Source organism: Monodon monoceros, unplaced genomic scaffold (genome assembly GCF_005190385.1).
Source record: "Monodon monoceros isolate NGI ecotype Baffin Bay Population unplaced genomic scaffold, NGI_Narwhal_1 Super_Scaffold_10, whole genome shotgun sequence".
NCBI classification, from domain to species: domain Eukaryota; kingdom Metazoa; phylum Chordata; class Mammalia; order Artiodactyla; family Monodontidae; genus Monodon; species Monodon monoceros.
In genome coordinates, this window is record NW_021703766.1 from 10,610,826 (window position 1) to 10,624,078 (window position 13,253).

Below are 13,253 nucleotides of genomic sequence, written 5' to 3' on the forward strand. Positions count from 1 at the left end.
TCTTTTTTTTTTTTTAAAGATTCTTTTCCCATATAGGCCATTACAGAGTATAGAATAGAGTTTCCTGTGCTATATAGCAGGTTCTTATTAGTTATCTATTTTATATATAGTAGTGTGTATATGTCAACCCCAATCTCCCAGTTTATCCCTCCTCCCACCCTTATCCCCTGGTAACCATAAGTTTGTTTTCTACATCCATGACTCTACTTCTGTTTTGTAAATTTGTACCCATTTGTACCCTTTTTTTAAGATTCCACATATAAGCAACATCATACAATATTTGTCTTTCTGTGTCTGACTTACTTTACTCAGTATCACAATCTCTAGGTCCATCCCTGTTGCTGCAAATGGCATTATTTTGTCCTTTTTTATGGCTGAGTAATATTCCATTTTATATATGTAACACATATTCTTTATTCATTCTTCTATTGATGGACATTTAGGTTGCTTCCATGTCCTAGCTATTGTAAATAGTGAACACTGGGGCACATGTATCTTTTAGAATTATGGTTTTCTCTGGTATATGCCCTCAGAATGGGAGAAAATATTTGTAAATGAAACAACTGACAAGGGATTAATCTCCAAAATATACAAACAGCTCATGCAGCTCAATTAAAAAAAAAAAAAACCACAATCAAAAACGGGCAGAAGAGCTAAATAGACATTTCTCCAAAGAAGACATACAGGTGGCCAAAAAGCACATGAAGAGATGCTCAACACCACTATTAGAGAAATGCAAATCAAAACTATAATGACGTATCACCTCACACCAGTCAGAATGACCGTCATCCAAAAATCTACAAACAATAAATGCTGGAGAGGGTGTGGAGAAAAGGGAACCCTCCTGCACTGCTGGTGGGAATGTAAATTGGTACAGTCACTAAGGAGAACAGTATGGAGGTTCCTTAAAAAACTACAAATAGAACGACCATGTGATCCTCTCCACCGCATTGCTAGTCCTAGTCACACAGTAAGATCATAGGTGATCAGTTAATCTTTCAAATAGTCCAGCTAACATCTTGACAAAAGTTTAAAAAAAACAATGTGACAGCTTCCCTGGTGGCACAGTGGTTGAGAGTCCGCCTGCCGATGCAGGGGACACGGGTTCGTGCCCCGGTCCGGGAGGATCCCACATGCCGCGGAGCAGCTGGGCCCGTGAGCCATGGCCGTTGAGCCTGCGTGTCTGGAGCCTGTGCTCCGTAACGGGAGAGGCCACAACAGTGAGAGGGCCGTGTACCGCAAAAAAAAAAAAAAAAAAAAAATCAATGTGACAAAACAAAACAGCCTATAGAGCATGAACCCCTTTGAAACACTTTATTTTGAAATAATTTCAGATGTATTGAATACATAAAAGTTGTAGAAATAGGCCACAGGGCTATTTGCCCTTGTATCAGATTTCCCATTTGTGAGCATTACTGCACATAAATTGCAGGCATCATGACCCATTATTTCTTAATATTCCAGTATATATTTCTTATTTATAAGGGGACTCTACCAGGTAACTGCAGTATAACCATCAAAACAGAGATGTTAATATTGACCAATATTAATGTATGATCCTCAGATGCCATTCAGCATTTTTTCCCTTATATTTTAATATTATTTAGCACTACTTACATTTTCCTTTCTAAAAACTTACAAAAATGCTTCCACCTCTACACAGCCCCCAAAATCCAAGTCTCTTGTTGAGAGTCACCAGTTAGGCCTTTAGCCTTCAGACATTTTTCTAAGCAGCACACATAGCGCTGTAGTTGAAATGCCTCTTCTTTTTTTTTTTTTTTCTTTTTTTAATCCCAACTTTGCTTTTCTCTCATAAGAATATGATCTCTTTTGAAGCTCACTCTCTGTTAATGAATCACCATCTTCTCCTTTCAAAATTAATTTTAATTAATTAAATTAAATGGGAATTTTTTTCCTGCCTCTTAAGAAAAAATGTCCACTATACAGGCATTCCATAATGCATGGATATACCTAAATTTAGTCATTTCGTGATTGCTCCTGTGTTTTGCTTCCATCAACAACATTCCAATGACCCTGCTTGGTCCACACATCTGTGTATTCTAAGATTACCAAGCATGGTGACTGAAGATATGAAAATACCAGATATATTTTTCTAAAGCCAATTTTGATGGGTTAGAAATGGTAACTTGATATGCTTTTCAACTTTCTCCATTGCTGGCGAAGTTGATCATAACTTCCTTTTTAAAAAAAATTTGATAATAATAGTCTTTTTTTTTTTTTAAAGCACAGTGGCAGCTATACTAAGTGCTTAATAAGGAAGATATATTGGCATCTGTCTTATTTCTTGTTGAAAGCTTGCACTCAATGTGAGGCCAAAATCTAAGAGAGCTCTCAGTGTTAGTTATTTCATTATTCATGCAGTAAAAAAATCACTGAGCACCTACTATATGCCAAGCAGGCATTGTTTCAGGTGCTGGGGAAACGGCAATAATTGGTCTGTTCTCATGAAGCTCACATCCTAAGACAGACAATATACAAGTGCATAATTATTGTCATCTGCATAGATATATCTGGAAAGATGCAATCCAATGTGCTCATTAATATGATGGTTTAGAGTGTGTAGGAAAGGTGGTCAGAGATAAATGAAAGGAGGGCCAAGAGTCGAAACAGTTGATAGAGTGATGGGTACATGGGTACATGCTATTTCCTGTGCTTTGGTACATTTTGAAAATTTCTATAATTAAAAAAAATGCTAGTGGCTAACAGGGGATCGTTGTCTTGGGAGATTTTCTTCTTTTGGCTAGACCTAAATTTCTAACTCCCTCTAGGAAAATTTTGTCTTTCCTCTCACTGGGGTGTGTGGTGTCAATATCAACAAAATGCCCTGGAGAATTTTCTCCAAAGAAGCCGTCTGTGAGAGTGGCCATTCACAATTAAGATTTAAGAGTCCATGCAAAGTGTGATATGGGCTGGGTGTGAAATGACGATATAGGGGAATTACTGTTGATTTTCTTAGCTATGGCAGCAGCTGAGTGGGTTCTGTGAGACCACCCACCCCTCTTTTGTTTGAAGAGATGCATACTGAAGTATTCAGTCTATTGTTTACTTTAAAATACGTAAGCAATATAGCCAATAAAGTTGACAGCAATTAATCGACCTGCTGAGAACATACATGTTATTTATCTGCACTTTGTTGAAGAGCTTTTTTTTGTTTTTATAAAAGGCTTACAATTTTTCTTCTTTAAGTACTGCTATCAATATTTCATTATTGTAAGGGCACGAAGCCTCCCTTCCTTCTACCCTGGCCACCAGAGGCCCACTTGCCCTCACTACCTTCTGCCTCCTCAAGGACTACCGGCGGTGCCGCTTTGGAAGGGTCCAACTTCCCCGCCATTTTCCAACGCTCGCACGACTGGCGCGCCTGCGCTTGGGACGATGATTGGCTTAAAAAAAAAAAAAAAAATCACGCGAGGGCGGAGAGGCTGTGCAGAGCGCACGCGTCCAGTGCGTGTCTGTGCGTCAGTTGACCAGGGTGAGGAGCGATGGGCTTTCAGCTCCCGGGAGGGGACAGCCCAGAGCCCCCGAGCGACAGTTGGCCCGCACGCGTGCACCACGAGGCCTGCAACTCCAGGTTAAAGAAGGGCAAAACTAGGGTCTTGGTCGTTGGCAAGTGAGCGCTGCGTGCACGCATGGAAATTACAGGCAGGTCTTGCCATCTCCCTAAGATGCTTGTGTTGTGCAGGTTGTGCAAGTCTGGGACAAATGTCCATACGCTGTGTGGTGGTACGCAAGCGTTGAGTCCCTTTTCGTTCACGAATCCTCATGTAACAGCCTATGAGAGGTTAGGTATCTCCATTTCACGAGTGAGTAGAATGAGCCGTGGAAGGTAAGTGGATCTATGTAAAAATTCTGGATCTCAGCCACCATGTGAAGTCAGGTGCTTTGCCCCGGGTTACACAGACAGGTAGACGCTGGAGGCCATCTTCTCAATATTAGCAGCAGCCAGCACTGGTGGGGGTCATTTTTGACTGGGTAAAGATGAAGTACATGAAGCACAAAGGAATGTCCTTATGGGGGTCGGTTTTAGGCTTTTTATATGCAGTTTTTTTCTTTAAAATATCTTCAGGCCGTTTCTGGGCACAGGCTGGTCCTGCATTCCAATTCCAGAACCCCCGTGGGCCACCCAAGGAGACCCTGGCCAGCCCTGTACCCTCAGGGCTGAGATCTCGTGGGGGAGGCAAACCGCTGATGCAGGACGGAGGGTGTGGTGCCCAGGACTGGAGGAGACGGTCCCTGACAGAGGCTGCAACATCATCCAAGTGAAGGAGGTGTGGCAGAGGGAGGGGAAGAGGGAGTCCTAAGGATTTCCCGAGGGGTGGAGGGGCAGAAGGGGGCTGGGGAAGCAGCCTGCTCACCTGTGTGCAGTCACACTGCCACCCATCGCTCATGTGTGGGCAGCCCCCCAGATCTCGCTCCATTGCCCGGGGAGACAGGGACCAGCCACAGACACCACCACCAGCAACCCCCCCTCCCCCCCGCCCCGGCCCATTTCCAGGGTGGAGACAGGAAGTAAAAGCCAAAGGTGGTGGTTCCCCACACGGCACAGTCTGGGAGCTCCGCCTCTCAAGGTCCAGTAAACAGGCCATTATGGGAAGCTTGGTCCGCGGAGGCAGCTGGGGCTGCTGGGGGCGTGGAGTACTTCGGTGGGTAACGAATGAACAGACGATCCTCCTCTTTCTTCACCCAACGCAGGAGTTTGGTCACTACGAGGATGGCACCTGCCTTGGTCACCAGGGGGCTGAGGCAGGTGTACAGCTCAAATTTGGAGGTCACCTGGGGGTTTGAGAGGAGACAGGGTCAGCCGTGCCCGGTGCTGTCCACCCCACCCTAGCCCCATACCTGTCCCGTTTGGAAGGTGCACCTGGCAGCAGCTCCTCCTTGGTGCTGCCTGGTCACTGGGCTAAAGTGGGTAAGCTGATGCTATCGTATCATGAGTGGGCCAAGGGATCAGCGAGATCTAGTGGCTTCAGCTGGGTGATGCTGGCTCTGTGTGTGTGTATGTACACTCTCTGGACCTCAGTTCACTCATGTGTGCACTGGGGATGGTGACAACAGTGCTTAACGTTTAATGAGCAGTGGTTGTATACAAAGTCCTGTTCTAAGCTCCACACACCTGTTTTTATCATCTGTAGCCTGGGCATAATAGGAGGATTAACGCAATTTCATCTTCATTCCAACCTGAGAGGCTTAACCTGACCAGGTCACCAGCACCTTTCCACATCACCTCTCTCTGCTCTCCCCCTCGCTCTCTCTGTTCCAGCCACTCTAGCCTCTCCTTGCTGTTCCTCAAACATAACCAGGCTCAGCCTCGCCTCATGGCATTTGCACAGTCCTTTCCCTCTGCCAGGTGTACTGTTCCTGGAGATACCCACACGACCTGGGACCTCCCCTCCCACGTGGATGTCATTTCCTGACCGCCCGATTTAAAATCCTGGGCCTACCAGATCTTGTTTTTGAAATACCATCCTCCACTGAAAGGTACAAGGGCTCATTGGACAGATGGCCAATTTCAGGACTGGCACAGAGAAAGTACAAAATGAGCTTGGACTGTCTCCTTGTGCCAGAAAGTTAGAAGTGCTTAAGCGGTCATGCAGACGTGTCAAAAAGACACAGGGGCCAGTCTAGCTAAATCATGGCTCTGCTGGCTAACTCAGACAATTTGAGCACAAAAATAAATGAAAGGAAAAGACTTTAGCCCACTGAATTCAAGAAAATTCCATACTATAAAATTCAAAATTCAACAAATAAACAGGAGCAGGGAAAGTTCTTCCATACAGTAGAATCTCAACCAATAAATGAAGTTATGATGGAGTTAGAAAAGTAACCATCTGGTAAAAATACCAGAGAAACAACTGTCAAAGGCAAAAATCATTAATGGATATTAAAATTAGGGGATGAAAATACGGTGAAAAAGAGAACACTGACATAATCACCACAAGATATTTACTAATTACAAAGGGCAAAAACACCTAACTTTAAAGTGGAGAAACCTAGCAGCTACCACCTTAATGAAGCGACAGAAGTTAACATCATCAATGGGATACAGTGACATTGTGGTCCTCCTGATATGAAGCAGAAAAGGACACAACATCACTTCCGTGATACACTTGCCCAAAATGCATGACCTCAATTTAGTCTTGATAAAATATTAGAAAAACCCATAGAAAAACCCAAGTTGAGGGACATTCTACAAACTAACTGGCTGGTACTTTCTAAAAGTGCCCAAGTCATAAAAGACAAAAAAAAGACTGAGGAAATGTTCCAGAATAAACGAGGCTAGGGAGACACAATAAACAAATCTAATATGTGATCCTGGACTGGATTCTGGACCAGTAAAAGGACATTAGTGGGACAAGTGGTGAAGTCTGAATGAGGTCTGTGCATAAGATGTGATTGTACTGATGTTAGTTCCCTGATTTAATGGGTTCCTGTGGTTATGTTAACATCTGGAGAAACTACGTGAAGGACCTATTTAAAGTAACTTTTTGCAACTTCTTTGTAAGTCTAAAATTGCTTGAAAATGAAAGCTAAAGAAATTTTTTTGATTAAATAAAATTCTCAGCCTAGAACAATGCCTGATACATAACAGGCATGCAAATAAATGATTTAATAAATATGCACTAAATAGCAGAATCTAGGGGAAAGCGCCAGTTCCAGCGGAGTCACGTGACCAAACTCCCTGAAGCTGACCTTGAATAGACCCATAGGAAGTGAGCACAGGAGCCCTGAAGAGACCCCAGGGAAGGATACCCCAGGTGGAAGGCACAGCAGGGGACCAAGCCTGTAGTGTTCAAGACTGCTGGGAACTCATGGAGTCAAAGCTCAACTGGTACCTGCAGACATGTGGGCGGGGCTCATGGGAAATCGGCGAGCACAGTGATGGTGGATAACGGGGCCTCTTGAAAGTCAAAGACACTCTACGGGTGGCTAACCAGGAGACACTCTACTGTAGACTGGTGGTTTGTCTACAAGTGTCAATGCATGTGTCTAAAAAGAAGAAAACTTAATTTCTGTTTTATGTGAAGAACAAATTCAGATTTGGCACTTTTGTGTTTTAAGTGCCTAAGAATGGAAAGAGATAATTAAAGAGTATTTAAGAAATTTAAGATCATGAACTGGGAGAGTCCTAGGCATAACTGCCAAGAATCTTGGAAACAGAAAAAGAAGTTGAGTGTCTGTCATGCAGTTTCCTTAAGCTACAGTGAACACCATCTTCTCTCTGGAAGAAGACAGAAACGAGGAGCAACTGTGCATGGTAATTTTCACTAAATTCTTCTAAGAATATTTACCTTGTTTACAACTGGATTCATTTATTCCTTCTAGTATTGACTGGAATACTCCAGTCAGATACAGGAATTTTTTGTGTAAGTGTAATTTCAAAAATTTCCACATGATGGCAGAAGATCGTAATATCTGGAAACACGTTATTGAATGAAATTCAGAAAACTTTGTATTTCAATTTTACCTGAAATAGTATGCGTCTTTTCATATTTCTGCTAGCAATTTTCACAGTTGTGTTGTCTGAGACAGTTATTGCTACTTAGAACATTTTAAATGTTTTCAGTAATTTTAAAATTTTAAAAATAAATTTGTTTTTCCAGAAAAAAACCCCCAAAACCACCAGACTCTCTACTGGTTGTTTCTCTGGTATTTACCAGATGGTTACTGTTGACCGAGGGAACGGTCAACAGAATGGTGGAACTAAAGGTTCTGGACACTGCAACTGCTGGGTTTCACAGACACACGGAGTGGCCAGGACACTTATGGAGGCAGAACCGCAGCCCAGGCCAAGGCGTGGTGCACTTGAAGGAGGCTGTCACAGCTGGAGGGGATACAGGGGAGGGAAAGAAGGCTTGAAGTGGGGCAGTTAACTCCTTCAGAGCCCCCCACTCAACTCACCCAGGCCAGCAGCGTCTCCTTCTCAGCCACGTGGTAAATGAGGCGCAGGGGCCGGGAGGTGTTGTGGAGGCGCGCGTGCAGGCGGTGGTACAGGTCGGACAGGCGCTGTCGCTCCTCCTGTCTGCTGTATGGGGCCTCCAGCTCGGGGCTGCAGTGATGGACGGAGGTGGGGGACAAGATCAGTCTAGGGCTTTCTTGGCTGGCCTATCTCCCCTCAGTCTAGGGAGTTCAGTTAAGTTAGGAGCTGAGCCTCCCCCATTAGACTGGAGGCTTCACAGGGCCTAAGCTCCCTATCAAACTCGGGGATTCCTTGAGTCCTGGGGCCCTCCTCTCCATTAGAACAGGGGAATTCTCGAGGTTGGTGGCTGAGCCTCCCGCATCGGGCAGGCCCATTCTATTGCATCTCTAGAGCATGGCTGGCTGTCTCTCCAGACTCATGTCTATGAGTTGCCGAACCTTCCAGTTAGATAAGCCTTCCCACCGGGCCACTTGCCCGCAGGGTAGGGGCCCACCTGGTAAACTGGGGCAGCTGGCGGTGATGGTCGGGGATGTCCAGCGGCTTATAGAGGAAGTGCCGGAGGCCGGCGGCCTCCACAGCCTGCACACTGTAGGCCGAGGCACCGGCCGATGGGGTGTTGGAGAAGCTGGCAGCCTCCCTGAGGGTGCGCATGGCCCCAAGGGAGTGCATGCCGTCCTCGACCAGGCGCCGGCAGGTGGCCATGTCGTGGAAGGCCTCGGGGTCGGTGCCGAGCAGCAGCAGGCAGACAGGCATGGCGTCCAGGCGGGCCACGTAGGCGTAAAAGAAACCATCGGGATTGAAGCGGGGCAGGCACACAGGCGCCCAGGCCTCGCCCGCCGCAAAGGCCGGTGCCCCCACCCAGTCCAGCAGCAACTGCAGGTCGGCTGGGTCCAGCCGGCACTCGGCCAGCACGGTCCGCTCCTGGGCTGCTGTCACCAGGCGGCCGCCAACCGCCAGCACCGAGAGGGCCAGGCCAGGCGCCGTGCAACGTCGGAGCAGCGCACCCAGCGCATCCCGCAGCGGGCGAGCGAGAGGGACGCAGCGCACGGCGCCCAGCAGCAGGGCACCCGGGTCCCGCTCCACACTGTCCAGAAGCCGGTCTAGAGTGCGCTCTGAGCCGGCCAGCAGGCGGCGGAGGTCATAGTTCTGCTTGCGCGCGAAGATGCGGGCCACGCTGGCACGCGTCAGGGTGCTCACGATCTGTGCGTGCACGGCCATAAGCTCCCCCCGCAGCTGTGCTGCTGACTGAGGCGTCCTTGACACGGCCACCAGCAGCAGTGGGCCCTGCTGCAGGAACACCAGCTTGTGGTCCTCTGGGGGAGGGAAGGGGCAGGGGGTAGAGATGCGTCAGTGGTGACAAGACGGGCTCAGGTGGGGCTCTTCCACCCTTCCCCAGAAGGCATACACTCCTGGGCCAAGCCCACACGGTCACTCTAGGGACACAGCACTAAGGTAAGGACAAACTGGGGGAGTTTGGACATTTGCAGAGACACGATGGGATGGTCAGGGAATCAGGCACACAGCATGGAGGAAGATGCGGCAAGGACTAACAGAGCTAGAAAGGCACCAACTCAGCCAAACAGCCCCCAAACTCACCCTCTTAGGCAAGAAGGAAATATCCAGCCAGTTACTTAGATCCCAGTGAGTTAATCACTCAGGACCCAGCAGGGCCAACAGACAGACAGACGCCTGGCCAGCCTCCACACACACTGACTCACTCCTAACTAGCTGGATAGTCCCCCAGGCAGCCAGCCAGACAGAAAGACCTACTGCCGGACAGACAGCCACAGTCCCAGTCACCGTCACCTGTTCTGCCTCCTGCCCCTTTGCTCACCAGCATAGATGGCGCGAATGGCATCTCCTGCACTCTGCACAAAGGACACGAGAGCTGTCATCACACCCATGGTAGTTGACAATGCCTCCACGCTACCATACCGCGAGTAGATGGGCTTGCCAGCCTCACTCAGCACAAACACGTGCTTCCGCTTGCTGCGCCAGTCCTCGTCACTGGGGTCCCCGCCCTGGCCCCCTGAGCCACTCTCAGGGCCGCCCACGGGACTGTTCTCAGAGGCTGCCGGACCCCAGAGCCCATAGGTGCATGATGGAGCCTCGGACTGGAGCAGCAGGCCGGGTGGCTGGTCCTTGGTCTCGGATCCTGAAAGGGAGCCCCTGGTGAGTCATCTGCCTGTGGACTCCCATTAACCCCATGTGCCCACAGACCAACCAAATCCCTACCAGCCCTGCAATGACCCCCTGCTGCTGACACAGACCTCCAGGTGTCTCCTCTGCCCCTCAATGACATCCACTAACACTTAGGTTACAACGATCCCCCTAAAACTCCAATAATCCCATCTCACTGTCATTACTGAACCCTTTATATCCCTACAGACTAATTATTCCCCTTTCAATGACTGCCATTCCGAAGTCTTCAAAGCACTCCACTGCCTCCGAATGATTATCAATATCTTCATCTTCAATGATTCCCCCATTAATCTCGGACCGCTCATTTATTTTCCTGGTGTCTACTCACCCCTCTACAGCTACCATTATATCTATCACCATCTGTGTCTTTGAATGTGCCCCTCACCACCCTAACCCCTTATTTATTCTCACTGATGTCCACTGATCCTAATGACCCCATTGACTCTCCCAGTCTTGGTGATGACCACTAATCCAAATTCTGCCATGATTATCCACTAACATCTGGATCTTTAGGACTCCCCTCACCCCCATTCATTCCCACTGCTGTTCACTAACATTCCAATGACCCCACATTAACGTCACTAATACCTGGGTCTTCAATGACCTTCAATGACTGCCCCGACCCACAATTTAATCTACTCCATGTCCACTGCATTCCCAAGAATGACCACCGTTAACCTCTACTAACATCCAAGACTTCCAGTGACCTCCACTGACTCCCCTGACTTTTATTCTCATTGATATGACTTCCCTTTATTCTCACTGTTATCCACTCCCCTCCCTACAATAACCACCATAACATCCACTAACACACAGGACTTTAATGCCCTCTGTTGCCCTTCACCATGACCATCATTAACATTCACCAATGAAATCCACAATTTCATTGCCCTCTACTGACTACCCTCCCATTTATTTTAGTTCATGTCCACTGATCCCCAGTGACAGCCAGTGTTATCCACTGGCAAACTATGTATCAATACTTTCCTCATAAAATCCCAATGACCTCATATTCCCTCATTTTCTCATTGACAGTTCCCAAGTACCTACTCCCAATACTTGCCAACAAGCTCTCAAAGACGCCCTCCCCCCCCCAGTTACTGATTTTCAGTGAAGTGTACTGATCCTTCCCAATGACCCCATTAACATCCACTAATTCCAAAGTGGTCAATGAGCACTCATTCCGCAATGACTTCCGCTGATCTTCCACTCTATACCTTTACACGTACATCAGAGTCTTCAAAGATCTTCCTACTGGTCCTCTGACTCCCCAGATAATTTCACTGATGTCCACTGTCTCCCCATCAACGATCATCATTAACGGCCACTAAGATCTGGTTCCTTAAAGACTCCCTCCAACAACTCCCATCAACTCCTCAATGATGTAAATACTCTGAGCGCCCACTGGCCCCCACTGATCCCCTTTCCCACGTAAATACTCTGAGCGCCCACTGGCCCCCACTGATCCCCTTTCCCACCTCAGTGATTTAAAGACCCCAAAGGGGTCAAAGGGGGACTGACTTCTAAATAGTTCCCCTTTGACCGTATTAACATTTTTTTGGTCATTCACTGACCTTAACATCCTCAATCCCTAGTGCCCCTCTCTAACCCCAACGGATCCCTTACTGATTCTTCCATTACCTAAATTCATACCAACTCCCCAGTGAACATCCATTGACGCCCATTCATTTCTTTTTCACTCCTCAATGATTTAAACTACAACCTGAGTACACAATGACTTCCCACTGACCCAAGCTATGGTTTAAACTACTTCCCCGAGTCCCAAAAGGCTCCCCTCTGGTCCCCCATGGACCTCCCCCAACAGTAACACCCACTAGGGATTCCTTCCAAGAGCCCAGTGAAGGGAATGCATACCTGTTTTCTCCACGCTCGCATCTCCAGTACCGGGTAGGTCCCTGCAAATCCCTCCACCGTCTCTAGCCTCCCCACTGGGGAACCGCATCTCCTCCAAGTCCTCCGCGTCCCCGGGGACTGGGGCAGCAGTGCCTCCTCCGGCCTCCATCTGCACATCCCTGTGGGGGAGGGAATGGAGAGTGACCCGCAGCAAAAGAAACTTCTTAAAAGCTGTTACTGAACCTGGCCCCCTTGTACACACTCCTGGGGCTCGTTTCCCCTCGCGTTTCAACAGGATGAGACATTCAAAAACACGACCACATACTTGCAACCTCCAACACTTTCCGAAAAGTGAGGCTCTACCGAGCCTCTGGAAATAAAGATATATAAACACCTGTTTTAACTCCGTATCTCAATTGGCCAGGTACCATTACTTCCCGCAGCCGCGGAAGCATCACACTTCCGGATGTGGCCGCTCTCTTGCCACACTTCCGGGTGCGACGCGACTCTGAAGACACTTCCGGTTGCGGACCTTTATTCGCTCGCTGGGCGCCGGACCCCTCTCTCCCGCCGCCCACTTGTGTTCCCTCACCGTAGAGAAGGCGCGCGCCACTCCCGGATCTACGTCGGATTTGGCCCGGAAGCCAGAGCCCCTTCTGCCCTCGTTCCCACCGCACCCGCACCAGCGGCTAACAGGGGCGAGTCCGGGCCACTTCTCGTACCCAAGGTTGCCGGCGTGAGGGGAGCGCGCATCACGTTCAGCCAATCCGGAGTACGGAGGGCGGCACTGCCTCCTTTATGGCCCAATCAAGCGAAGCCGGTCCCCTCCGACCGTTCCGCCGCTTTCCGTCGGCTTCGTATCTCTACCAATACTGTGCGTCGGCTTGCTATTGCACCCGCCGATCCCTTGACTGACATCTCTCTGGACCCAATCGAAGATTCGAGCCTATTCCTCTCTTCACTGGAGGAGGTTCGCAGCCTAGGTCATGATAGATGCCCGTGCCTGGTCTATAGACGTGCTCGCCAGAATTGAGGCAACTTCACCCTCATTTATCCACCAGGAAAGGCAGGGGCGTGAGGGTGGAGTGGAGTCTGACAGAGAGAAAATGATTGACGGACAGTCGCCGCTTCCAATCGGAGTGCCGTGCGCAGGCTGGCCAGCCTATGGGACTCAGCTTCTAAGGCGAGAGGCGGGCCTCTCAGATGTAGGAAGTATTCGTGGGTGTCTGGGTATTCAGGCAGGCGAAGGGCTTAGCGG

General features: G+C 48.5%; 1 protein-coding gene across 2 annotated transcripts; it reads right to left on the minus strand.

Annotated features, from left to right (window-relative positions):
* Nucleotides 1-4,505: 4,505 nt before the first annotated feature.
* On the minus strand, nucleotides 4,506-12,714 carry MON1B (MON1 homolog B, secretory trafficking associated). 2 transcript variants are annotated; one of them, XM_029213244.1, is made up of 6 exons: nucleotides 12,588-12,714; nucleotides 12,017-12,174; nucleotides 9,774-10,094; nucleotides 8,433-9,252; nucleotides 7,921-8,068; nucleotides 4,506-4,794 (listed from the first exon to the last, which is right to left on the minus strand). In XM_029213244.1, exons 2-6 carry the CDS (start codon nucleotides 12,162-12,164, stop codon nucleotides 4,585-4,587), a joined length of 1,647 nt encoding a protein of 548 aa, XP_029069077.1. In that variant the 5' UTR covers nucleotides 12,165-12,174; nucleotides 12,588-12,714; the 3' UTR covers nucleotides 4,506-4,584. The 2 variants fall into 2 exon arrangements, with proteins under 2 accessions (XP_029069077.1, XP_029069069.1); XM_029213236.1 differs by lacking the exon at nucleotides 12,588-12,714 and adding an exon at nucleotides 12,390-12,577.
* Between the last annotated feature and the right edge of the window lie 539 nt (nucleotides 12,715-13,253).

Coding starts and splice junctions, on each gene's coding strand:
- MON1B (XM_029213244.1), bottom strand. CDS start 12,164: ATGGAGGCCGGAGGAGGCACTGCTGCCCCAGTCCCCGGGGACGCGGAG. Junction 8,069..8,432: donor CAGCTGCCCCAGTTTACCAG/GTGGGCCCCTAC, acceptor CCATCACTGCAG/CCCCGAGCTGGAGGCCCCAT. Junction 4,795..7,920: donor AGGAGACGCTGCTGGCCTGG/GTGAGTTGAGTG, acceptor TCAAACCCCCAG/GTGACCTCCAAATTTGAGCT.